General features: G+C 49.3%; 1 protein-coding gene across 2 annotated transcripts in view; it reads left to right on the forward strand.

The window, feature by feature from the left end:
- Positions 1-25,744, forward strand: part of STK32B (serine/threonine kinase 32B) — a 342,757-nt gene that overhangs the window by 306,745 nt on the left and 10,268 nt on the right. For both annotated transcript variants that reach the window (XM_082389996.1, XM_082389997.1), the window contains exons 7-11: positions 4,959-5,062; positions 10,985-11,101; positions 13,224-13,349; positions 16,054-16,185; positions 18,240-18,304. In XM_082389996.1, coding sequence (XP_082246122.1) covers positions 4,959-5,062; positions 10,985-11,101; positions 13,224-13,349; positions 16,054-16,185; positions 18,240-18,304 — 544 coding nt within the window. The remainder of the gene's footprint in view (positions 1-4,958; positions 5,063-10,984; positions 11,102-13,223; positions 13,350-16,053; positions 16,186-18,239; positions 18,305-25,744) is intronic.

Genomic DNA, 25,744 nt, shown 5'->3' on the forward strand with positions numbered 1-25,744 from the left:
ATCAGCCCAGAACATCCTGGTCTTTCCTCAGTGAGACTCAGCTGCAGCTAGCCAAATTCCACGTCATTGTGAAGATTAAATGAGTTAATACCTGCTAAACCCTTAAAACAAAGTTTGGTGCATGACAGATGCTCCAGAAAGATGAGCTGTTTTTATTAGCAGTGTGTCAAGAGCTTAGAACGGGGCCCTGGCACATAGCGCGGGCTGTCCTAGTGTTCGCTTTTTTTTTATACGATCATTCATTTATTTGGCCAGTCAACAAACCTTGCCCACGTGTCTTCTTCATGCCAGGCAAGACTTGGGGAGCCAGGGAGAGCATGACCGTCCCTGCCCTCAGGGAGCTTAAAGTCTAGCAAGAAGCAGACAAATAAGCAAAAATGCAGCCGGAATGTAAAAAATCAAGAGATGCCTGGGGAAGGTGGGGATAAAAAGGAAGCTCTAATCTAGTCTGGAGGGAGGGGAATGATAAGAAAATAATAATAGCAGAGATGTATTTTGAGGAATACATGACACATGTAAAGAAGCCTGCAGAATGGTACGTATTCGGCTCCTAGAAGTGGTAACTCTGAAGCTGCACCCTTTGTGAGAGAACCTGGTGGATTAGGGGAGAGAAAAAGAGACCGATAGACAGACAGGGTGTTCTAGGAAAAGCAAGCAGCGTGTGCAGCTGGAGCCCAAGCTGGCCATGGGCAACCCCTGGGCGGTAATACAGCTTAGAAGATCTACAGGTAGGAGCTGAGGGGCTACAGAATTTAAACCACCCTCTAGGCCACATGGGTTTCCAGCCCTAGTACTTTGTACTGCTCCACTGAAAAATCAAAAAGATTCCAGGATCAAGTCTAATAAATTTCCAAACCATGCTTGCTATTGAGTCATTAAAGGCGCTAAGAAATCTACAAGAAAGAACGCAATTGAACCTCGTCATTTCCCAGACATGTTTGACCTCAGAATCCTTTCTCCTCCAAAATCTATGAGCCCAACATGGCTGGTGGCATTCCTGGGAATACAGATCGTGAAACAGCCATCGTGATAGGAAGACCTTGAGGCAGGGTACTGCCGTGGTCTGAGTTGCATATCAGAAAGCTAACTCCCCCAGAAGCAAGGACGGACTGGAGAAGGAGACTCTGGAAGCCAGAGGACTGGTGGAGAAGCTAGTGCAGGAGACCGGGAGGAAAGAATGGGGATCTGAACAAGGGCCGTGTGTTGGCGAAGAGGAGGAAGGGGATACAGGAGCTGAGGAGGGAGAGTCATTCGGCATTGATGGCTGAATTTAACTGTTCCAATAATGGGAACCCCCTGAACCTGGAAGTCAGGACCAGGAGTTCTGACTTGAGCCGTGAGTTGGTGAGTTGTGGCCGAGGCAAGCCACTCTCGCCCCTCAAGCCCGGTGGCCAATTCTAACACAGAGGGGACGATGACAAGACGGTTTCCAAGGGACCCTGCACCTCTGCCATGCTGACACTCCTAGGCTGTGAGCTGTCTCTACTTCTGAAGCGGGCAAGCAATGTGCTGGACCAGCTCTATGGCACCAGGGTGAAATTGACATGCATTGACTAAGTGCCTACCATGTACTTGGCTGAGTGCCAGGCTCTGGGACAGAGGGAAGGACGGTAGAAGCTTTCATCAGGACCCATCCTCAGGTAAGTCCATCACCCCTGGAAGTCACCTCAGTATAGGAGAAAGGACTTTGGAATCAGATACCGAGAGAGGCTAATCCCAGCTCTGCCATCCCAGCTGGATGACCTGGAGCAAGTTCCCAGCCCCTCTGACTAGTTTCCTAGGGCTACACAACAAAGTCCCACAAATGTGGGGGCTTGGAGCAACAGAAATTCATTCACTCACAGTTCTGGAAGCCAGTAGTTCAATGTCAAGGTGTCTGCAGAGCCATGCGCCCTCGGGGGTGTGGGAGAGGCTCCTTCCTGGCTCTTCCAGCTTCCCGGGGGCTCCAGGGCTTCCTTGGCTTGTGGCCATATCCCTCCAGGCTCTGCCTCCTCCCACGGCTTTCTCTTCCTCTCAAATCTCCCTCTTCTTTCTCTTAGAAAGGCATCAGCCATTGAATCTAGGAAGGGTCCACCCTGAATCCGGGATGGCTTTATCCTGACGTCTGTATTAATTACATCTGCAAAGTCCCTATTTCCAAATAAGGCCCTATTCGCAGGTACTTGGACATATCTTTTGGGGACACTGTTCACCCAACTACACCCCTTCACGTCTCTGCCTCCTCATCTGGAACGTGGAGATCATTGTAGGCTTGTTTTATTGGGCGGTTGGGAGGATGAAGAGAAGTAGTACGTGTAAAATCCTTAACAAAGCACCTGGCAAACTGTAGTTTCCATATTCATTCATTCATACCTGAAATGATGGTGACAGGTCTGTGTCTTGTACCTGTCCTTCAAGCTCTAATCCTATATGATGCCCTCGCCTCTAAGCACTGATCCAGGCCACTAAAGCGGCCGTTTTGGTGGCATATGGATTGTGACATAAAGGTTGTTTTTGTTCTGTCAGCCCTAAGTGTGCAAGGGAGGAGAGACTGTCACCTTCTCTGGGAGTGGGGTCACAGGCTGCAGACATTTGTCACTTGGTTGGTCACAACAGCCAGGACAGACTTGGTCAACAGCCAGGACAGAATTGGTCAGCTGCTGCTTCTACCCTGAATTCCAGATGGGCATGGGGCTGCCAGGCACTACAAGGATTTATGGGGACACCTGGGCACACAGCCTCTCCTGCACTCCTGGGCGTGTCCCTGCCTCCCTCACTGTCTGAGCACATGGGCTGGGCCAGCAGCTGTCAAGGCCCCGGTTCTGTAGAATTACATCTACACATGCACAGACCAGCATGATGTGTCTCCTTCTCTCCTGGAACCCTCAGCACAGAGGGAAGAAGGACAAGTACACAGATTGGGGTGCAGGGAAGGAAGCCCCTCTGGGTTGGAGCTCAGCCTCAGGCTCCCAGTGGGATGCAGAATAGCACAGCTCAGTGCCTGGAGCTGCTAGGAAATGAAATATTTTCTCACTAGATGTTTAATGAACAGGTATGATTGCCACCTTTGAATTCAGGTTGATTTAGGATCGATAGGAAGGGGCAGACAGAAAGATGCTGGAAATGCCAAACTCAGCGGGTCTGTAGACTGATAGGTCATGAGGCTGAGGAGGATGAAGTTTAGCACGCTTCCCAGGCTGACTGCGTGGACCGTGGGGAGGCCGAGTGTGATCAGAAGCGGAGGTTTGAATGACAATTCTAGCCATAAAAACCATCCCCAAGATTCCCGGAATGCTCACAATAGACCGGCCAGGCATCGGGCTTAGCTCTCAGCCTGCATTGTTCCTTAATCCTCATAAGAACCCTATGAATACACTGTTTATTCTTGTTCATGTTTTACAAAACTGAGGCAAATAGAACTTGTTAATTCAGCTCCAGCCCCACTGACCTTCTTCCTGTTTCCCATCACACCATGTTGCTTCCTTTGGGAAGCTCAAATTACCCAAAGGGACATTTCCTCAAACTCCCAACCACATCTTCCCCAGTGCAGACTGAGTATGTTTCTGTACTCAAATGTTGATACGAACCTTTTTTCAAACTGGGATCCGACCAGTGTATCAAGGCGCACGTCAGCTCTGAACTCCCCTGCTGTGTAACTTCCTGTGCACCGCTGTGCCTCTCTGAACCTCTTTGGTAAAATGTGTCAAATGATAACATGGCCCTGAGGGTTGTCGTGAAGAGGAAAGGAGAACCCTCGGGTGAAAGTGCTGTAAAATACAAAGTAAATGGAGAGGGTCTCTAGAGGGCAGCTGGGATCTGGCCGCTGGTCAGGTTCAATGGTCCAGCTGCCAATCCAGAGCCCAGATTCGAGTGTCCATGTCTGCCCTCATCTGCCTCATCTGGCCCTCCCCGATCCCACGCCGTCTGAATGCCAGTCTGAAAATTGAGTCGAGACGTCTTTAAACACAACATGTCCTGCTTCCCTGCAAGAGAGTTTGGCTGCTCTGACACCTGTAAAATGGAATTACATCTACAAATTAATTTGCTAGAAATGATTCACATTTCCCAAGACTTTCCTGGAAGCCAATATGAGCAATTAGAGCTGGAGATGCACTCCTGGCCTGGTGAGTTGGGGGTGAGGCAATGATGAACCCACCACCCATTAGCTTAGGAAGCAGCAGGGCCAGGGGACCCTGGAACAGCTGCAGCCCCCTGAGGAGTAAGGATCCATCACCCAGGGGCCTCCACCCTCCACTTGTTTATTTATTGAGGTGAAATTCACATAACGTAAAATGAACTGTTTTCAAACAGAGTGGCATTTAGTACATTCACAATGTTGTGTAACCACCACCTCTGTCTAGTTCCAGAACATTCATCACCGCAGAGGAAACCCAGTGAGCAGTTGCTCCCCATCCTCCCTCCCGGCCCCTGGCAACCCACGATCTGCCTTCTGTCCCTGTGCATTTACTTATCCTGGATATTTCATATTCGATCCCACCTATGCTAAAATAAAACTGTACCTGAAACAGGCACCAGGCACAAAGGGCTCTAAGCATCCTAGTTGTTGGGACACCTGACCTGGTGTTGGTGCCAGAGCAGAATGACATTTAGCAAGGTTCTTAGCCCCTTGGGGGTGCAGTTTCTTCTTCTGAACTCAGACTTTACTCCCCGTGCTGACCGTGATTCATACTCCAGCAAACCCTCCTCCTCCCCAGACTTTCCCTGACCCTCCCCGAGAGAACGCCCTGCACAGCACACTTGGGGTGCCCCATTTGTATTCTGTCCCAGGTGGCACACCAGTGTTTCCTGTGATGCCTGCACCTTGTGGCTTACGGAGGGCAGAAACCACGTGGCATAGCAGATGGAGTACTGGCTTTGCCATCCAGAAAGCTGGGTTCCTGGCCCCGCGTCCTCTCTGTAAGAGGCAAGGAGTGTAAAGTGAGATGCGCAGTGATGTTCTTTTGTCCTGTCGTTGGCAGCCCCGGAAGTGTTCCAGGTGTATGTGGACGGAGGCCCCGGGTACTCCTACCCCGTTGACTGGTGGTCCCTGGGTGTCACGGCCTATGAGCTGCTGCGGGGCTGGGTAAGATGTGCGCCCGTGTGGTGAACGCGAGGGCTGTGGAAGTGGGGGGCTCAGCTTCTACCAGGCTTGGGTGGTGTGGAATGGCCCTGCCGCTGGACGTGCACCATGCCGGCAAGCAGCCCTGGGTGTCAGTCCTGATTGCCCGTGTGCCAACTACAAGGTCCTGAGCATTAGAAAGCTCTTAACAAGCTTCTGGTCCAGCCCCTCATTCTACTCACGGGGACAGGGATGTCCAGAGGGGGAGGGTCTTGTGTGAAGCTCAGCAGCTGATCCGTGGCAGCTCAAACACCCAAAGCATCTTGGTGTCATGATTTCAAACGCTGTCCTCTCTCAACCCACAACATGATGCGCCCGTGCCCAACTTTCCAGCTTGGTTTTTTGTTGTTGTTATTTTAGTTCCAACCTTCCCCGAATACTTAGCTCAGTGTCCTATAAAAATGGGGCATTCAGTACGTATTTTTGTTTTATTTCTTTTAAATTTAAAAGCTGAAGATGACTAATGGAGCTATTTGGCAACTAATAACTCAGTTTTATTTTAGCAGAAAGAATTATGACAAACGAATTTCGAGGCTTTTTTTTTTTTTTTACACAAGTATCATTTGAAAATGACGCCACTTAACCTCTCAGGACCATGGTTTCCCCTTCATACAATGGGGATAGTAACATCCTTTCAGTCTATTCTGTGGTGCTGAAGTTATCCTGGGATCGATGCGCCCCTAGACTGGGACACTCAGTTTGCATATTACCCACCTTATAGCTCCAGCACCCAGCACACAGCACACAGCGTAGAGAGTCAGTTCCTCCCACTGGCTGCTGCTTTAACATTGTCTCACGGTCATCTGCATATATGCATATTCAGGGGGGTAGACAGCGCCCCTTGAGGGCAGGAGCCCCCAGTGCATAGTGATAACTGGTGGGAATGAAGGAAGGAAGGAATGATGACAGCTGTGTGAAAACCATCCAAGCTATGTGAGTGTTATTAGTTATCCCCCTGTGGTTCAGGCAACTGGGGTCTCTCTTGATCTCAGTGATTTCCCCTGAATTCCTCAAAAACATACCTGATGATGTTGTTAGAATGCAAAAAATATGTATATGGACTTGTGAGTTTTCTCGGGCACTGAATGAAAACAATTCATCTCTCCCCATCTCCCTGGTTGGTTCCTTTGTCATGTACTGGTTCTTTGATATACATGCTCCAGGAGGGGACATGAGGGTCCCCATGATATTTGTATGAACCAGAGAACACAGACATCGCCAGATGATGTTTATCATGGAATCAGTCATACAAATGACCTTGGCAAGCAGTCGACCCAAGCATGATTGGTCATTTGCCAGCAGAAAGTATATTCTCTGTCAGAATACAAGTCAGGACAGTCAAAGATGATGACTTGGCAAAAAGCCCCAAGAGCTCAAAATAAAACGTTTCATTTTCAATTTATCTGAGTTTTCTGCTCAGGGATCGAAATGCCACTTTTAATAGAAGAGGGAGGGTCACATGGTGGGATCGGGCCTTTGGTGTGGGGACAGAGTGAACAAGAATGCCTGTTATGGGTTAGTGTGACTCTGACTCCCAGATATCTTGGTCTGTTCATCTCCGACTTGAAACACAATGAGTTTATGCAAATAGTTTATTCTGTTTTTTTAATCCTGGAAACGATCACATTTAGTCCAAAAGCTGTACTGAAAAACACTCATATTTTTCCATGGACCATGTGCATTTAGAAGTTATCCTTCCTCATTGAAATTCCTCCATCATGTCAGTGACAGCATCCCTGATAGGTGATCCCCCCCCCCCGTTCCTTGATTCCCTCAGGATCCAGGGAGCTCCTTACCTCCAAAAGATGAAAGTCATGATGGGAATTTTCTAACACATATTCTAAGATCATAGAGTTGGAAAGCGTTAGAAATGAAAGGTGTGGGAGATTGAAGGTATTAATATGGTATGTTAGCCAGGGACCCAGGCATGCTCTAGTCCTAGAGCAGAAAGAGACATCTCTCCCGAAATGCTCTATCAGGAGAGCAGAGGAGTGGAGTGCCATCGGTGGGCTTGAAATGTCAATGCAGAGAATTCTGTGATCCCGCTTGGATCCTGTAGCCCAGACGAGGGGAGTAACTTGTACCCAACTTTCCTATGAGCCCAGACAAGAATCTCAGTTCTCACCCTGAGACCTGCTAAGTGAAAAAAAAAAAAAAAGACTCAAGAAGGTGCCACCTGGAGAGTTCCCTTTTGAGCACAATTATCTCTGGGACTGTGACCACACCCCCTGAAGAGAACCCCGTGGGGACAGAGAGGAGAGGGAGGTTTCTCATCCACTGACCCAGAGAAGGGCCTTAAAGGTCTTAGCCCAGCCCATTTCCCCACCTTCCAGGCTCCTTGACGGCATCCCTGGCAGTGTCACGCACCTGTCCTCTGGTTTCCCTCCGCAGGCACAGGGCTCTTATCTCCAGAAAGAACCTGTTTCATTCTTTTAAAGCCCTAATGGCTAGAAAGATTTTCCTCTTACTCAACTGAAAGCTGCCTCCTCATAACACAGAAAGAGGATCTTAGAAGAATTCACAGGTTCAAACCCTGGCTCTACCAGGCGCCTTGTCTGTGATCTTAACCAAGGCCAGTAGACAGACCAAACGCTCAGAATCCTCCATCTGTTAACTGAAAAAATAACAATAATAGTAACACCTACCCAACAGGGTGGCTGTGAATATTAAGTGATTCTGACAATGCCAATTACCCAGCTCTGTGACTGATAAAGGGTCGGCACTCGGTCCATGTCAGCTCCCCTCCCCTGGTCTCTCTGATTCCCACCCCGGGGGCCTGCTGGCAGGCCTGCATCCTTTCCAACTTAGCACCTCTCAAGGTGGAGACAGGCCCTGGGGGAGGAGCTGAGTCACATGTGGCTGCGGACCGTTAGTGGGGAGGTCCTGGGCCCGGTGGGCAGGGGTCCGGGCTCCCATCCACACCCTGTGTGCCTTGATGCTGTGATTCCACCTTAGTCACTTAACTCCTCTGAGCCCTGGCTTCCTCCTTCATGAAATGGGGATGATGAGGCCGGCCTGCGGGGTCACCGTGGGGATTCCGGGAGAAAATGTAGGCGGGGCACAGGTGGTGTCCAGCACACAGGAGGGATGCTGACCGCTACATAAATGTGCACGTGGCGATGATTCTCAGACAGGTAGCTGCAGGGACAGCGCTGATGACTTCTTCTTAGAGGAGCAGGGAAGAATTTCTGAGGGAGGAAGCGTTAAGGGGAATCATACATGAGTTGGTTGGGAAACCGTGTGAGCAGAGACCGGGAAGGGCAGCTGAGGCTGACACAGCAAACATCTTAGACTGACCAGCAGTCAGAAAGACAGTCTGGGGGCTGTCTAGAAAGGACCCTGAGGTCAGCTGGAGGCACTGGCTTCACTTTGTAGGCAGTGTGGTGCTGTTCATGGAAGCGACAGTATGGTGGTCAAGCGAGAGTCTGGGCTTTGGAATCACATGTTCCGGGGATCAAATCCCAGCTTTGTTGCACAGTTTCTGAATGTCTGGGGTGAGCCTGTTTCTTGTCTATCAAATGGGGAGAACAGTGGTTGCAAAGCGCAGGGTTCCTCAGCCTCAGCTCTACGGACGCTTGGGACTGGGTACTGCTTTGTGATGGGGGCTGCTCGGTGCACTGTAGGATGTTTAGCTGCATCCGCGGCCTCTACCCACTAGATGCCAGCAGGACTTTGCCCCCACCCGGTAAGGACAACCAAAATGTCCCCAGACATTGCCATATGTCCCCTGGAGGGACAGATTATCCCCGCTTGAGAACCACTGCCATAGAGTAATCAAGGGGACTAACGGAGATTCTGGTAACCAAACGTTGTCTTCTACATCTGTGACTCTATTTCAGTTTTGTAGATAAGTTCATCTGTACCCTTTTTTAAGATTCCACATAGAAGTGATATCATATGATATTTGTCTTTCTCTGTCTGACTTACTGAGGGATAAATTGGAAGATTGGGATTGACATATACACACTACTATATAAAACAGATAACTAATAAGGACCTACTGCATAGCACAGGGAACTCTACTCAATACTCTGTAATGACCTATACGGGGAAAGAATCTAAAAAAAGAGTGGATATATGTGTATGTATAACTGATTCACTTTGCTGTACACCTGAAACTAACACAACGTTGTAAATCAACTATACTCTAATAAAATTTTTAAAAATAAAGTTGCAACTCCCCTCCTCCCCCCCGCCCACAAACACCTCAGGCCCTCCTTTTTCTCTAAGACACATAACACCACCATGTAATATCTGTTTTATGTATTTTGATCGTCTATTTCCCCACACTAGAATGTGAACTCCATGAGGTGGGGATTTTTCTGTTGTTTATTTACTAACGTGTTCCCCAGCCCCTAGAGCAGAGCTTGATATACCTTGGGGACACAATACTTGCTGACTAAATAACTGATGGATAAATAAAGTCTCAGTCAAGTTTCTTAAAAATAAATAAATGAAAAAATGAGATTCTGAATGTCAGATCACTGGCCCATGGCCTTGCAGCAGGGGATGGAGCCCTAAAAGCCCATGCTATGGTGCCATGAGGACTTCTACCCTCTCTGCTTCCCCCCAACCACCTCCCTCACATGGTGTTACCCTTGCCTTTGACCCCTGTCAGCACTTCTCCTTAGGGTTCAGTAGACAGAGAAGGCGTGGGTGATGGCTAATAGAGGGAGGGGTGTGGCGCTCCTAGAGGTTGGAGCAGAACTAAGAACCGCTGGGCACACACCGGATGGTGGGCTCAACCACAGAGACAAGGAATCTGTTGGTATATTAACCCAAGAAAGGGAGAGAGGCAGCCCTTGGGTTGAGCACCGCCTTTCTGTCCCTCGGTAAAGCAAACAGAGAGAGCCCTGAGCTGGGAGTCAGAAACCTGGGGGGAATTGAACTCTGGGACCTCGCCCCTCCACGTTTTATATCTCCATAAAGGGAGGGGTTTTCAAGCTGTGTTTCCTGGAAGTATAGGACCCTGAAGAGGTGATTCTACAGTTCATATGGGAAAAAAATGTTTCTCCAGGCTTTGGACATTTAAATAGCCCAGGGAACTGTTATTCCCTTTCATCTGTTCTATGTTTGGGATTTTGAGTAAAAAGATTTGGGGGAAAAAACATTGGATGAGATGGTCCTCAAGGCCCAGCTCAGCCCTAACAGTTAAAATAACAGGTCTACTGCAGTTCTTTTCCGGTTTCTTCCATTTCTCGGTAAACTGGCAATTTTTGTAAACTGAGTTTCATGGAACAGAGACGAACCTGCTCTCTATAATGAGTATATCCAGTGCCCTGCTGCCAAAATCACTTTCACCAGCAGAACATGTAATTACTTTACCTTATAAAGACCACTTGGTTTTCTGAGTCAAGACATCCTAAGGCCAATGAGTGAGAACCGAGCATCAGTTGAACTCTACCAGACGCAGATGGAATATGGATCTTAATATGTGCCAGTATTCTTGTCGAAGGACCTGGCTTTCTCCACAACCACGCAAACAGATTAAGGCTGAGCCTGGAGTTTAAAGGCACAGAGCTGATTTTATTTTATTATTTTTAAAAAATTTTTATTGGAGTATAATTGCGTTACAATGTTGTGCTAGTTTCTACTGTACAGCAAAGTGAATCAGCTATACATACACATATATCCCCTCTTTTTTGGATTTCCTTCCCATTTAGGTCACCACAGAGCACTGAGTAGAGTTCCCTGTGCTATACAGTAGGTTCTCATTAGTTATCTGTTTTATACATGGTATCAATAGTGTATATATGTCAATCCCAAACTCCCACTCCATCCCTCCCCCTCCCCCTCCCTCTTGGCCACCACAAGTCTGTTCTCTATGTCTGTTTTAACCGCGTGGGGTCTCCCTCTCTGATGCCGCCTGTTGTCCTTTGGTTGCAGAGGCCGTATGAAATCCACTCGGCCACTCCCATCGATGAGATCCTCAACATGTTCAAGGTGGAGCGTGTCCACTACTCCTCCACGTGGTGCAAGGGCATGGTCGCCCTGCTGAAGAAGGTAAGGGGGCAGCGGCCAGCCCGCCTGGCTAGGGAGCTGGCCACGCGGTGCAGCAACAGGCAGACCAGCAGGTTAAGGAATGAGAAAACGAACGGTGGGACAGTGGTGGAAATAATAAAGTCAGCGGTGCTCTAATGCCTCCTCGTAAGCACTCTCACCATCCCGCATCAAGATCACAAAGCCGCTGGAGAGGGTGGCTTGTAGTCACGTCTGCGACAACAAAGCCCACAGGCTCTTTTCACTCCATGACAAGCTTCTAATAATTAGAAATATTTAATGCATATAGCTCTTTAAAAATTTTACAAATCGTCTTTTAACTCACTGACCTTTAAGACGTTGGGCGTCTCTGACTTCTCCTGGGAACTGTTGCTAGTAGAATAAAGCACTGGTTCTCCAAGGTGGTTCCTGGACCAGCATCCCCCGGGAGCTTGTTGGAAATGCGGATTCTCAGGCTCCACCTGCAGACCTGCTGAATCAGAAATGGTGGGCGGACCCTGTTGTTTGTGTTCTGATAAGCTCGAGTTCAGCATGGGCAGTGGGTCGTGGCGCCCTCCTTCTGAGGCTGACATTCAGCTAAACTCACTCGGAATCCTCCGAGACACAGAGTCGAGCCTTGCATGTGGTCAGCACCAGTCACCTTTAATGAAGGAATTATGATGACGGCAGCCGGCACTGGTTGGGGGAATGTTATATGGGGGCTCTGCTCATTTAGTCCTTACATGCCCTGTGAGAGGAGTAGTGTTAGTGCCCCCATAGTAGAGATGGGAAAACTGAGGCTCGGGAAAGCAAATCATTCACTCACTGCCACAGGGCTGTTAGAAGCAGAGGAGGATTTAAATCCAAGCTCTCTGAACTCCAGATGTCAGCTCTTAATCCCTCCAAACTCTGTAGATGACTTAGGGAATTACTCATTAGTTACATTGCTTTCGGGGTGATTCACCCCCTGGGTTTTAGGCGTCAGTGGTCCTTAACCAACTGCTGATTGGAATCACCTGAAAGCTCTACCCACCTGCCAACACCTCCACCTCCCACCCACCCATGGAGTCAGAGAACTAACCGCTGCCCTAAACGGTGACCAGCCCCCTCCACCGCCGCCCTGCCCTGGGCACTGAAGCAGCATCTCTGTTTAAATCTGTACCCGTCATTTTGGGGACAGTTCCTAGAGAGAGGCCACCATGATCAGCAGGTGGGACCCTGCCAGGTGCCCCTCCCATGGTGTGACTGTAGCCCACTTGCTGCCGTGACGGGCGGGAGCCGACTGGCGGGGGTCCGGACTCCAGCTCCCACCTGCCAGCGCCTGGCTGTGGCATCCGGCCTTGGTGTGTCCCAGCCCCTCACCCATCCCCTTTGGGTCTCATCTGAATCATGAGCCGGCAGTGGAAGAGTCACCATTATCCCTCCTACTTGCAGAGGAGGAAACATGCACAGCGCAGTCGGCAGCTCCGCCGGGGCCACACTGCTACCGAGTGGCCCTCCCAGGGCTGGGCCCCGTCTTTCACTTTTAGCCTCAGTGTTCTTGCACCAGATAAGCTAGTGTTTTGAAAGCTGAAACCCCCTCTGGATGCAAGGTAATATTGTACGGCTATCTTTTTTCTTTTACTGCATCACCCCTTATGAGCAGAAACTCCATTTGAAAGGATGCTAAAAGTTGACCCCTTGGCTACAAATGAGGCCATTCCATCAGACTGCAGAGGTCACCTCATAGCTGTCCAGGGAGAAATTTTATTATGCTTTTGTGCATCCCATTACCAAGCTGAAAGTCCTAAAACAAGGTGGCTAATTCTTTTTATTTTTAATTGGAAGCCTCTGCAGACCTCATTGAGAGGTGGCACGTCACAGGGTGCGATTTCCCAAGGGGAGCACGGCGGGCGAAAATCTAGTCCCTGTCCAAAGAGCCCATTGCTGGATGACCTCCCAGCAGCCTGACCCCTCAGTTCCTCACTGGCTATAAAGAGATGAGTGTAGGTGACGCTTCCAACACAGCAGCCCAAACAGGGCAGGACATTCATGGAACGCAGAAAGCAGGGGCACCTTCATTTTCCCAAGACTCCGCCTTCGGATTCCCCCCAAAACCTCGGTGGGGTGCACTGCCCAAGCGAGCACATTTGCCCTTTGCCTACAGCTCCTGACCAAGGACCCCAAGAGCCGCCTGTCCAGCCTCGGTGACGTCCAGAGCGCACCCTACTTGGCCGACATGAACTGGGACGCGGTGTGGGAGAAGGCCCTGATGCCCGGCTTCGTACCCAATGTGAGTGAGGTCCTGTTCGACGGCATCCCGCCCTGTGCAGGGTCCCCTGCCTGGGCGGGCAGGAAGACGCCAGAAGCTGTCCAGTGGGGGCCCTGCTGGCCACGGTCACCTGAGCACCAGAGGAATCACGTTTCACTGAGATTCAGGGTGGATTTGTACCTGATTTCCGAGGTCCACACCCAGATGCCTGCAGTTGTCCCCTCTGGCCACACTGTTTCTTAGCTCCATACCTGTGAACACACTGCTTCCTCTTCCAGGAATGCCTTTCTTGTCCACTTGGAAATCTCCTACCCCTCCTTCCAGACTCAGCGTAAAGCACAGCAAGTGGTCCACTGGAGGGTTTTGGTAACTGCCTTCTGGATAAGGAGCAAACTCAATCATTGCCTCCTCTGGGACGTTTTCCCAGCCAACCCCTCCACCCCCTTACCTGGAGTGGATCTCACCCTCCCTGGTTCCCCACTGGACAGGTGCCTAGGTCTACGTTAGCGGTCAATCACGTTCTGTTGCGTGCATCTGCCATTCCCTGAGAGCTTCAGAGGGTGGGTTGGCTGACCTTCGCCTGAGAGAGATCCCAGAGCAATGGGTGACCCCAGAAGCTGCTAGAAGACCTTGATATGTGCTTGTCACATGAGTATGGATCAGTTAATGATAATAGCCAATAGGGTTAAGCGTGTTCTAAAGCTTCATGTACATTATGTCATATAAGCTTCACAACAGGGAAGGGGGCCCTGTTAGTAGTCTCAGCTTAAGTGAATAGTCTCAGGTTAAGCAAACTGCCCACAATTACTCAGTGAGAAATTGGCAAAGCCAGAGCTTGACCTCAGGGAGTCTGGATCCAGAGCCTCCATTGAAGGAAGGAAGGAAGGAAGGAAGGAAGGAAGGAAGGAAGGAAGGAAGGAAGGAAGGAAGGGAGGGAGGGAGGGAGGGAGGGATGGAGGGAGGGAGGGAGGGAGAGAGGGAAGATAAATCAGGCCAGGAAAGACTTGGGCCTGGAATCTGACCTGCTCACTGGGAGAGGGAGAATGGTGGGGGACAGATGTGCCACCAAGGGAAAGGGGACTATTAGTGGAGCCATAGAAGTTGGCGGTGTGAGGAGCCCGGCAGGGGCAGGTGTGGGAGAGCTGTCAGTACAGACAATCCCAGTGGGGACTGTTCTGCTGGGACCTCTCTCCAGGATCGAGACGGGAAAGGGAAAAGAATGTAGAACTGCTCCCCATCAGACCACCAACAAAACAATACTAATAATAACTGTGATTAACATTTGCTGGTACCCATCCTGGGGCAGGGACTGGGCTAAGAGCTTTCCCTGCATTGTCTCACCCCAGCCTCACAAGCTCGGAGCACTTACCCTCATTTAACGGTTATGGAAACTGAGGGCCAGAGAGGTTGAGGGACTTGCTAGTGAGTGGAAAAGCCAGGCCTTGCCCCAGTTCTATCTGCAAAGCCCTGGTTCCTCCTCCTGCCCTGGCCATGGCAGGGCACTGGCTGACATCGAGGGGTGAGGCAGCCTGGCCAAGGCAAGTTTGATGGCAGGTAGCAAGACCCTCGCTTGTAAGTTGGGGTTTAAGGCCGGGGCTCCCATGGGAGGCGGCTGGGACTGCAGGGCCGCAGAGGGAGTGGTCAGTCATTGCAGGCCCGCCATGGATCAGGGAGGACCCATTCTAGAAGATTTGCAAACACCATCTCAGTTAACCCTCATCAACCCACTGAGCCTGCTGCATTTTACGCAGATGAGGAAACTGAGGCAGAGAGAGGTTATATGTCTCCCTCAAAGACACGCAGGTGAAAGGTGAGGCTGTAGGACTCAGTGGCAAGGCTGGCAGACCCCCGGGGTTGTGCCTGGTCCCTCTCCTCCCTGGCCCCCATCCAATCAGAAACAGGGACACCTACTCAAGGACTTACTTCTCACTTGGCCCTACATGAAGAACTTTATTAACTTATTTAATCTTGCATGAGGGAGGAATGCTTATCCAGACTTTACAGATAATGAACTGAGTCCCAAAGAAGTTAAAAACTTGTTCAAGGTCAGAAAGCAGCAGAACTGGGTTGTTGTTTTTTCTGAGCACCTTCAGGGCTATTGATGTTATAACCACCAGACTGTGCTGCCTGAGAGGGCCAGCATCCTGGGCTGGGTCTCAGGATGGAAAAGAGCCACCTGGGATAAGTCAGGGAGACCGTTACTGCTCCTGACCAAAGTGGCAGGAGCCCAGCCTAGAGCAGGGCCAGGCCTGAGGGTCAGCTGGCTCTAGCTGCAGGAGAACAGGGAGCCAGGATGGGGAACTGGGTAGATTTTGTCCAGAAATGGTATTTTTAAATGGAATTGTTAAAAATGATATCTATAGAAAAGGTAGTAATGACATGAGAAGGAGAGTATGAGAAAATAAGTGAAAAGAACAGATTGGAAAACTGAACTCAACCTCACGAAATTAACATACGTAAGGAGATCAAGGGAACGTGTGGATGTTAATAAGTGGGGTGTGCAAGGTGGGCGGGATTATGGGGATAAATGAATGACATGTGCAGCGAGGATGTGTCATTGTTCATTATCAGGAAGAAAGTGTAGCTGATGTATCCCATAGGAGTAGTTCATTGGTACTTGTTGAATGAATGATTGATTGAACGAATGGATGAATGAATGAATGAAAATACAATTCAATGGCACGGAACAAAGACAAACCGTGTTTTCTTTTCCATTTCCTTTCAGAAAGGGAGACTGAACTGTGATCCCACATTTGAACTTGAAGAAATGATTCTTGAATCCAAACCACTTCACAAAAAGAAAAAGAGGTTGGCAAAGAACAGGTCCAAAGATGGCACGAAGGACAGCTGTTCTCTGGTGAGTGCTATCTCAGGAGCAGACCCCAGGCAGAGAGGAATCCTATATTCCAGTGAATATGATTGAGCTGCTTCTTAGCCAGATGGGGACTTGTCACTTTGCCCCACCAAATACGTTCATTTGCAGTCAATAAAATGCCTCCATCGAACAAGTGGTCTTTCATAGCAGGACGCCGTGAAAGCATCACTGGAGATGGACATATCCGTGCTCTCATCATTCACATTAGCACTGTTCCTAGTGCAGGAACCTCCGTGTCTGTGAGAAGGAGCAGAAAAAGTGATGCTGAGCGACATCAGCGCTGTTCCGAGTAGCCCCCAGCACCCTCTGCAAAGGTTTTATACTGTGGAGGCACCCAGGGCCACACTCTGTGGGCCCCCGCATTAATTTTCTAGGCTGCCATCACAAAGTATCACACACTTGGTGTCTTAAAACAACTGAAATGTGTTCACACAATTCTAGAGGCCAGAAGTTCAAAACCAGGTATTGACAGAGCTTTGCTCTCTCCAAAGGCTATAGGGAGGGTCCCTCCTTGCCTCTTGCAGCTTCTGGCGGTGGCCAGCAGCCCTTGACATCCCTTGGCTCGCAGCTGCATCACTCCCATCTCTCCCTCCGTCTTCACGTGGCGTTTTCCTCTCTGTGTCTTCACACGGCCCTCTTTTAGGGACACCCGTCATTAAATGTGGAGCCCACCCTGCTCCAGGATGACTTCAGCTTAACTAGTTCCATCTACAAAGACCCTGTTTCCAAATAAGCTCACATTCACCAGTCCAGGGGGTTAGGACTTCAACATATCTTTTTAAAATTTTTTTTATTTTTTATTTTTTATTGAAGTATGGTTGATTTACAATGTTGTGTTAATTTCTGCTGTACAGCAAAGTGATTCAGTTATACACATACATTCTTTTTCATATTCTTTTCCATTATGGTTTATCACAGGATATTGAATATAGTTCCCTGTGCTATACAGTAGGACCTTGTTGCTTATCCATTCTGTATATAATAGTTCGCATCTGCTAATCCCAAACTCCCACTCCTTCCCTCCCCCGCCCTCTCCTCCCCCTTGGCAACCACAAGTCTGTTCTCTATGTCTGTGAGTCTATTTCAGCTTTGTAGATAGGTTCATTTGTGTCATCTTTTAGATTCCACATGTAAGTGATAACATACAGTATTTGTCTTTCTCTTTCTGACTGACTTCACTTAGTATGATAATCTCCAGGTCCATCCATGTTGCTGCAAATGGTATTATTTCATTCTTTTTCATGGCTGAGTAGTATTCCCTTGTATGTATACAAATCTTCTTTATCCATTCCACAACATATCTTTCTGGAGGACACAATTCAACCCACAACTGCCCCTTCCTCCATCAAAATATATTAAAAATTGTAATGCATGATTACATTGGTAGGAAGATGAATATAACTTTCAATGTTAAAAGTTCATTTTTTTCAGCTTATTTGAAAAGAAATTAAAACATCTTTGTAGCCCCTAAAAGTATCGTGGCGCCTCGGCCAGTGCCTGCAGAGCCTAATGCAGAAGTTGGCCTGGGAAGGGCTGGGTGTGTGTACGTAAGGGCGCACAAGGGTGTGGGGTTCCTGCACAGGCATGCGGTGAACATTCGGCATCCAGGCAGCCTCTGGGGCGTGTATTACAGAGCATCCGTGGGACAGGTAGTCCTTGGCACCTGTTCCTGAAGAGAATGAGCACCTTTGCACGATGGCCTTAAATTTCTCCCTCTCCCCGCCATGCTTCTTAATTAGGACTAACGAACATTCAAGTGATCAGGAAACCAAGGTCATGATTTTCAATTCCTATTCCGTTTTAACATGGCTTTTAAATTGGATTTAATGGCTTAAAATGGAGAAAAGCATCTTTGTCTGCCAGCCCCCCTCCCCATCCCCGGTGGCACAGCCGCCGCTACAATCAGGGCTGCTCCAGCCACTTCGATTGTCCCCAGCCGCAAGCATCCGTGATCCCATTTAGATCAGTGTCTGCTCGTCCTCACTTCTTGGATGACGCTTCATCACTTACAATTCCCTCTCTGTGCTCTTTGACAGAATGGACACCTCCAGCAGTGCCTGGAGACGGTGCGGAAAGAATTCATCATATTCAACAGAGAGAAGTAAGTCCACCACCAGCATCTGCTGGGCAGAGCCCTTCCAAGGGCAGAAAGTCTCCCTGGGGGAATCGGGGTCCCTGGCCCCCCATGAAGCCAGCCACGACGCTGGAAGGGAAGCAGCAGGTGGACCCCGTTGTTCTAATCCTGCCTCTGCCGTGTGGCCCGAGCGAGGCACTAACTTCACCTCTCTGGGCCTCAGGGTCTTCATGTGAAGTGGGGTGGCCACAGGAGGACCAAGCTGGCACACAGGATGCTGGCACAGAGGGGCAGGCCTACAGATGGTTACGTGCCTGAGCTCTGGAGCAAAATTGCCTGGGATCAAGTCCTGGCTCTTCCGCTGCCAGAGTGACCTAAGGCAAGTCACTTAACGTCACTGAGCCTCATTTTCAGCAATGACAAAGTGGAAATCTCTCCCTTGCAATGTGTTTGTTGTAAGGTTAAATGAGGCTGTTGATACAATACCTGGCATGGTAGGAGTACTCGTGAAAAGGATTACTATTATTGTTGTTGTTGTTGCCATTGTTCTTGTTATTATTTGACGGGGTAAGGTGGTGTGGACTGTGCTGGGACCCCAGCATCATGGGCTGGCAGGAGATAGGATGATGCTGAGTTGGGAGGGGCGAAGCTGGGGTCTGACCTGGCCGCATGACTGCCCTTACGGCAGCCAAGGAAGCAGAGGCTCAGGCTTGGTCCCAGCTGACATTACTATCTGGGGGCTCATCCGCCTGTGCCTGATGGGTCAGAGCAGAGGCTTGGGCAGCCATGGGCTCGTGCAGCAGGAGCTGAAACCCTGTAGGCAGGACTGACAGCACATCAGCCCCATTTGGCCAACACTCAGCTAGGCCTTGGGCTTGCGGAGATGATCGGATACGCTTCCCTCCCTCCAGGAGGGCCAGATGGACACATACCACGTTGGCCCTTAGGCGTTCACCAGCGTTCCACCATTTTCAGCTTATAGCAGGTGACAGCAGCACTGGGGATGCATGATACGGAAAAGGGCAGCCCAGGCGTGGCTCCGACAGCAGGTGCCAGGCTCAGCCTGGGCGTCAGGGAAGCTTCTGGAGGCACCGTGCCCGGCTGAGTCCTGGCGGGCGAGGAGGGCAAGGCGTGGAGTTCCAGGAGCGAGGACGATGCACGGAGAACGAGACGGCGTGGCAGACACAGGGACCAGCGGTTGTTTCAGAAGTCTGTATTCCCTAAGCGTGCATGGAGGGTGGAGCAGCCCGAGGTGAGGGCCCCGGGGCAGAGTTGTTTGGGTCGGTGGGCAGGGCGGTGCCCCATTCCCAGTGGGCACTGGGGGAGGTGAAGGAGACTGCAGCCTGTCATTTATCCTGGTCAGCTAAAGCTCTAGGGCTGGTGGATGCCCAGGTTAGCCCAGACACACACACACCAAGCTGGGCAGCAAGCCTCACCCACTGCGGGACTACGTCCTTGGTCCCAGCAGAACGGGAAGCGCCTGTGCAACACAGCCCGTCAGACTTGGGACAGGCGGGGGCTGACGTGGTGAGTGGTTTCAGAGCTCATCACAGTTTCCCTGTGGTCCTGCCTGCTCTGAGGCTCACGGTCCCCTCTCAGCGGCAGACACCGAGTCCTGGGAGCTTCTGCTCAAACCAGCTTGGGCACTTTGGACCAAAGTGATGGTGGGCTCCAGGCAACCTTGCCTCGGGTCCTTTATCAGTTCAGGCATGTCTGAAGGGTCCTCCGAGAGTGCCTGGATGGCAGATGTGAGCCTGTGAAAAGGCAGAGGGGTGACAGACCCGAGCGGATAGCAATCACATTGCATATTGTGCTGCGTGCCAGAAGATGCTTCAATCTAAAATCCGAAGAATCCAAGTTGTTTCCCTTTAAAAGAAAATGAACATGAGATATCCCTCCTTGTGTTGTTTAGGGGTTGCATCCGGCTGCTTTTAGCAGAAATCTAACTATATAGTGGCTTCGACCAATTAGGTGTTCTTTCTCACGTGGAAAAGTGAATGGATAAGGAAATGTAGTAGGATCACCCAGCCGTGCTGAGGACCCCTTTGAGAGTTGTGGTCATGGATTTGAAGTGAGCCTGGCACCGTTAACAGAGAGAGGGTGGAAGTCATTTTCCAGATGGGGACTGCGGGGTCAAGGACCAGCATATGCAAAAGCAGGAGGCAGGAAAGAAGATGGCCCGTAAGGGGAGATGTGCATGGGTTTCACCGAGGTTCCTGCTTTTCATCCCTGCCTCTCTGTTCACCTCAGGTGCTCCCCAGTGGCTCTGAGGCTATAGGCTACCTGTCAGAGCAGGTGTGCTGGGAGCAGTGCCTTTCCCCCAGCCTCTCCCCACCCACCATATAAAACTATCCAGGTGGACGGCTTGGTGTCTGGATGCTGTCTCAGCATCATGTCGACCGCTCCATGTCAAACCCCATCCCTGCTCCACAATGTACATGGGAAGGGAGCCACATTGCATCTACCCATAACCCTCTCTGCTGCGGTTTCTCATCTACAAAAGTGCCTGTGAGAAGTCAATTCATGAGGCATGATCTGCCCCAAAGCAAGAGATTTCCTTTTAAACCAAGAAAAAAAAGTCGGCACTATTCATCCTGCACTTCCTTCTGCAATCCTGTTTTTGAAGCACCTGCTGTGTTGGCACTTGAGTAGCTGGAAAATTAAGTCAAGTACCTTCTTTCCGACCTCAGACATGTGGCCAGTGGGGTGACAGTAGGGGACGCCAAGATGCCGAGCCAGGCTTCCCTCCATGCTCCGCTGGGACCATGCTGCCCCCTCGCTGCCTCCCTCCAGCAGTTCTATTTCCTTTCATTCCCTGCACGCCCGGCCGTCAAAGTGCAACAGACTGGTCCTTCTCCATGTACGGTTGTTACAGGCCTTGTCTCTGCAGAAGGCTCTGTAAAGAAGAACCAGAAGGAAGTGCCATAGTCACAGGGGTTCATGTCGGAATCTCCCGGGGGGTTGTTAGCATTTAGAATTGCTGCATCTGTTACAGGTTGAACTATGTCCCCCCCAAAAGATATGCTGAAGTTCTAGCCACCAGGACCTTAGAATGCGACCTTATTTGGAAACAGGTTTGTTGCAGATATAATTAGTTGAGATCAGGTCACACTGGAGCAGGTGACCCTTAATCCAATATGACTGGTGTCCTAATAAGAAAAGAGACACAGACACAGGGAGAAGACTGTGTGAAAATGGCATCAGGGATTGGAGTGATCCATGTGCAAACCAAGGAAAGCCAAGGATGGCCCACAGCCAACAGAAGCCAGGAGAGGGGCCTAGAACAGATTCTCCCTCAAAGCCTCCAGAAGGAACAAAGCCTGCCAACACCTTAATTTCAGACTTCTGGCCTCCAGACTGTGAGCTAGTACATTTCTGTTACTATAAGCCACCCAGCTGGTGGTACCGTGTTACAGCTCCCTGGCCCCGCACCCAGGAAACCAACACGGCATACTTCTGAATCAGAAGCTGAGAGAATGCGCCTGGGGATCTGCACCGTAACATGTTCTTCCAGTCATTCTGATGAGAATTTCTGCGGGAGACCAGTGTGCCCAAACCGTGCATCCTCCAGTTGGCTCTGGGCTGAGTCATGAGAATTCCCCATCTAAAACTGTCTCCGAGGACAGAGGGAATGAAAAGTGCCCAACGAACTGAGAAGGTATCTTGAGACCAAACAGCAAGGCAGGCAGCTCCATAAAGTACAGTTGTGAAGTTTATTGCGGGTAACTTACATGCGGATTGGATGGGGCATATGGCAATCTGGAGGCATCGGCAGCTGCACTCCGCACCTCCGAGGGACCATCACAATTTTATAGTTAACCTAGGGTATGGGGGTAAGTGCTTGGAGACAGGGATTGCATTCCTAAGTCAAGACTTTATCTGATTTATGATGGGTGGGTGCCAGGAATATGTCAGCGAAGGTCTTTATCATTATTTGGAGACTAACAGAGCATAGAGGCTACCTGGACCTCATGATCACAAATCCATTGACGACAGAGAAGAGATTTACTACACAGTACAGTCCTAGGTAGGGTCGGTGGAAGGACAGGAGGAAATGAACAGGCCCGAGATGGCGTCAGTTATGCTAACAGCCATACACACTGCAAACTTTCCAGCACTCTTTCTCCTTTGCCCTGGATCTTTCACCTGCAACTTCGAGCCCTCGTGGGTGGAAGAATACTGCTGAAGGCTCTAACCGCCCCAGCATAGCTACCTACCTCTTGCATGGGCCAAGTGCGCTTCCTCAACTAGAAAAAACTCTTGGACAGAGAAAAGGCTCCCCTCCCTCCGTGGGATGAGGAAGCTGTCATAGGCATGAAGTGCCAAGGGGACACGGGCCGGGCATCTACTGTGGCAGCTCCCATAGAAGGTTCTCATTCAGCCCTTTGACAGATACATTATAATCCTGACCTGAGACTTGGGGTCATGGAAGTGGATCTAGTAGGACCATGTCCTCAGGATGCTTGAAGCCTGCAAAGGAGATGGTGAGATGCAGACATTCTTAGGCCACTGTGCAGACGTGGAGGAGATGCCCTAGGTCTGACCTCTCTGGACTTCAGTTTCTAAACAGAGAACAAGATTAAAATTAGCACTGCCTAATTTTCTGGAAATGCAGCTATTATTGGTTAATGGTCTCAGCTAGCAAAAGGCCACCGAGCCAGGTGGAGCAACTGCTTCCAGGGACTGGTCGGGGCTTCCAGGGCCTGGGCAGCTGAGCTTCCATTAGTCTGAGAAGTGCACTGTGGGGCTTGTCCTCCTATTTTGGCCAAAGATCCAAGCAGGGGTGATTTTTCCAAAAGGTCTTTTCAATAGCATTTGACAAAGTTTTGCAGGATAAGAAGCCCCTGGTGCAAAAGGAGTTTGAGGAGGTGAATTTTCTCTCTGCTTCCTCTCTTAAAGAAATAAAATCATTTAAAAGTACATTTAAGCTACCTTTGGAGCCCTTGAAAACATTACATTTCAAAAATTGAACACTGCACATGTTATGTTTAATAATATTATTAACAGTAACTGTACATGATTTTATGGTTTTAGATCCTGTTCTTTTAATCCAGGGCTTCTCAACCTCAGCTCTGTTGACACTTGATGACTATTGACATCAATTCTTTGATGTGGGGACAGTCCTGTGCATTGTAGTATGTTTAGCAGAATCTGTGACCTTTATTCATTAGATATCAGTAGCACCTCCATAGCTGTGACACCAAAAATGACCCCGGGCATTGCCACATGTTCCCTGGCAAGCAGATCACCCCCAGTGGAGAACCATTGCTCTAATCCTTACTCATCACATTTTCCTGAGGTACTTATTATTATTATTATTATTCCCAAGCTCTTGCAGCTCTTAATTGGAAGATGAAGGACTTGAACTCTCATCTTCCATCCACTGGATTCTGGGCTCTTTCGAAAACTCAAGTTTCATGAAAACTCGAGATCAAGAAATCACACGGGAATCAGGGCCCTCTGTTCATTTCACTCGGTTCTCCATCAAAGGAAATTTCAGCCAGGTGAAAAAGGGTGACTGATCTTGACGTATCAATCTCAACCAATAAAAGATAGGAGCCTTGGTTTTCAGTCAGCCAAGGGAGACACGCAGGCCCTGACAGATCGCCCCGAGTGTATACAACCCCGTTGCCCCGAGCAGTAAAGCACATGCTTTTACTGGTCTGCTCAGACTTAACTCATTTAAAGACCCATCTTTACTTTCCCTTCAATCGGTTTTCTCTAGTAAAAAAGAGGTACCCTAATTTTTTATGTGAATATTTATAGGCCTTATGTGTAATGAGGCTATGTGTAAATTTGAAAATTATAAATAGGACCTAATGTTCTGTTTTAGAATAAATGATGGTGGTGGTGGTGGTGACATTCCCACCAACAGTACAAGAGGGTTCCCTTTTCTCCACACCCTCTCCAGCATTTGTTGTTTGTAGATGTTTTATGATGGCCATTCTGACCTGTGTGAGATGATATCTCATTGTAGTTTTGATTTGCATTTCTGTAATGATTAATGATGTTGAGCTCTGAGCACGTTTAAGGTAGGAAAAGCTAAGCTATGATGTTCAGTAGGTTAGGTATGTTAAATGCATTTTTGACTTTTAGGATATTTTCGACTTACAAGGGGTTTATTGGGATGTGTATATATATGTGTGTGTTTGTGTATGTATATATATATGTGTATGTGTATATATGTATATATGTGTGTATATATACATATAAAAAACACATACCTAAGTCCCATGGCTTAACCTACACAAATCGTGGCTCTAGGAGTCTAGAGAGGCAGATACCAGCATAAATGGTGAATTCTCTGAGACTACCATGGCTACAAGAGATGAAAACAAAAAGAAAACAGCTTCAGTGAAATGGAAACTTACTGGAGGACTCATGTAGCCACAGGAAGTGCTGGAATGCAATGTGATCCCAAAGTAACTGGGATGGGGGCCAGGAACCTTGCCTGAACTCACTCCTTCCTTCTTCCGATGATTTGTTTTTCTCTGCACATCAAAGTCATTTTCTTTTACTGTAAACCAGTTCTTTCTACACACTGAGCTCCAGAGTCTCCCAGCTCTGCCACCAAACTCAAGAAAGTAGATAAAACAGGGAGTTGAGGAAAGACAAGAAGGAGAATGCTTTCCTGATCTCAAATTCGAGTACCCCAGGGAATGACTCTGATTGGTCAGGTGCTAGTCCCTGGACCAATCAAATCTGGCCATTGGAGAACTCTGACTGGTGCTGATTGGGTCATGTGTCTGCCCTTAGGCCAATCAATAGCTGTGAGAGGGAGGTAAGATTTATAAAATCACTAGAAAGGCAAAATGATGGTGGTCCACTCCACTTGGAAAGTAAGGATGATAGCGTAGGGTAAATAGAGCCCAGCAGAGGAAAGAATAGGGAGTGACAGATGTTGAGGTCTGGGGAAGGTTAATAAAGAAGTGGCAGGTGATCCCTCTTGGCTTTCTGTCTGACCTCCTCCCTTCCTCTGGGCAGGTAGAACGTGGTAACTGTACATGGATGGGGCGGGGGAATAGGAGACAGGGAGGGCTGGCTGCCCAGGCATGGAAGTACCGGCCCCAAAGTGGACACCAACTCAGGTCCCTTGGCCGTCAAAGGGTTCATTTCAATCTGCAGCCCCAGGGTTTTCCCATGGTTACTCTCTGGCCCAGAATTGGACTGAGGCCATTATTCACCAACAGACCAGTGTCTGGATCTCCAGAACCCCTCTCTGAACCTAAAGAGGCACAAACTCCCAATCTTGGTGGCTTACAACAGCAAAGGTCTGTTTCCTGTTCATGGCAGGTTAGCTGGGGGGCGGGGGGGGGCGGGTGCTGCTGTCATGTCACCATCCCCATCATTCCAGGCCGCAGACTGAAGGAGCGTCTCTGGAACATGGCCGTGAGAGTGACAGAGGGAAAGAGACCTCGGGAGGGTCTTGCATCAGCAATGCTCCAGCCTGATGGTAGCATTTCTACT

The sequence above is a fragment of the Balaenoptera borealis genome (genome assembly GCF_965194805.1).
Source record: "Balaenoptera borealis genome assembly, chromosome: 4".
Lineage (NCBI taxonomy): Eukaryota > Metazoa > Chordata > Mammalia > Artiodactyla > Balaenopteridae > Balaenoptera > Balaenoptera borealis.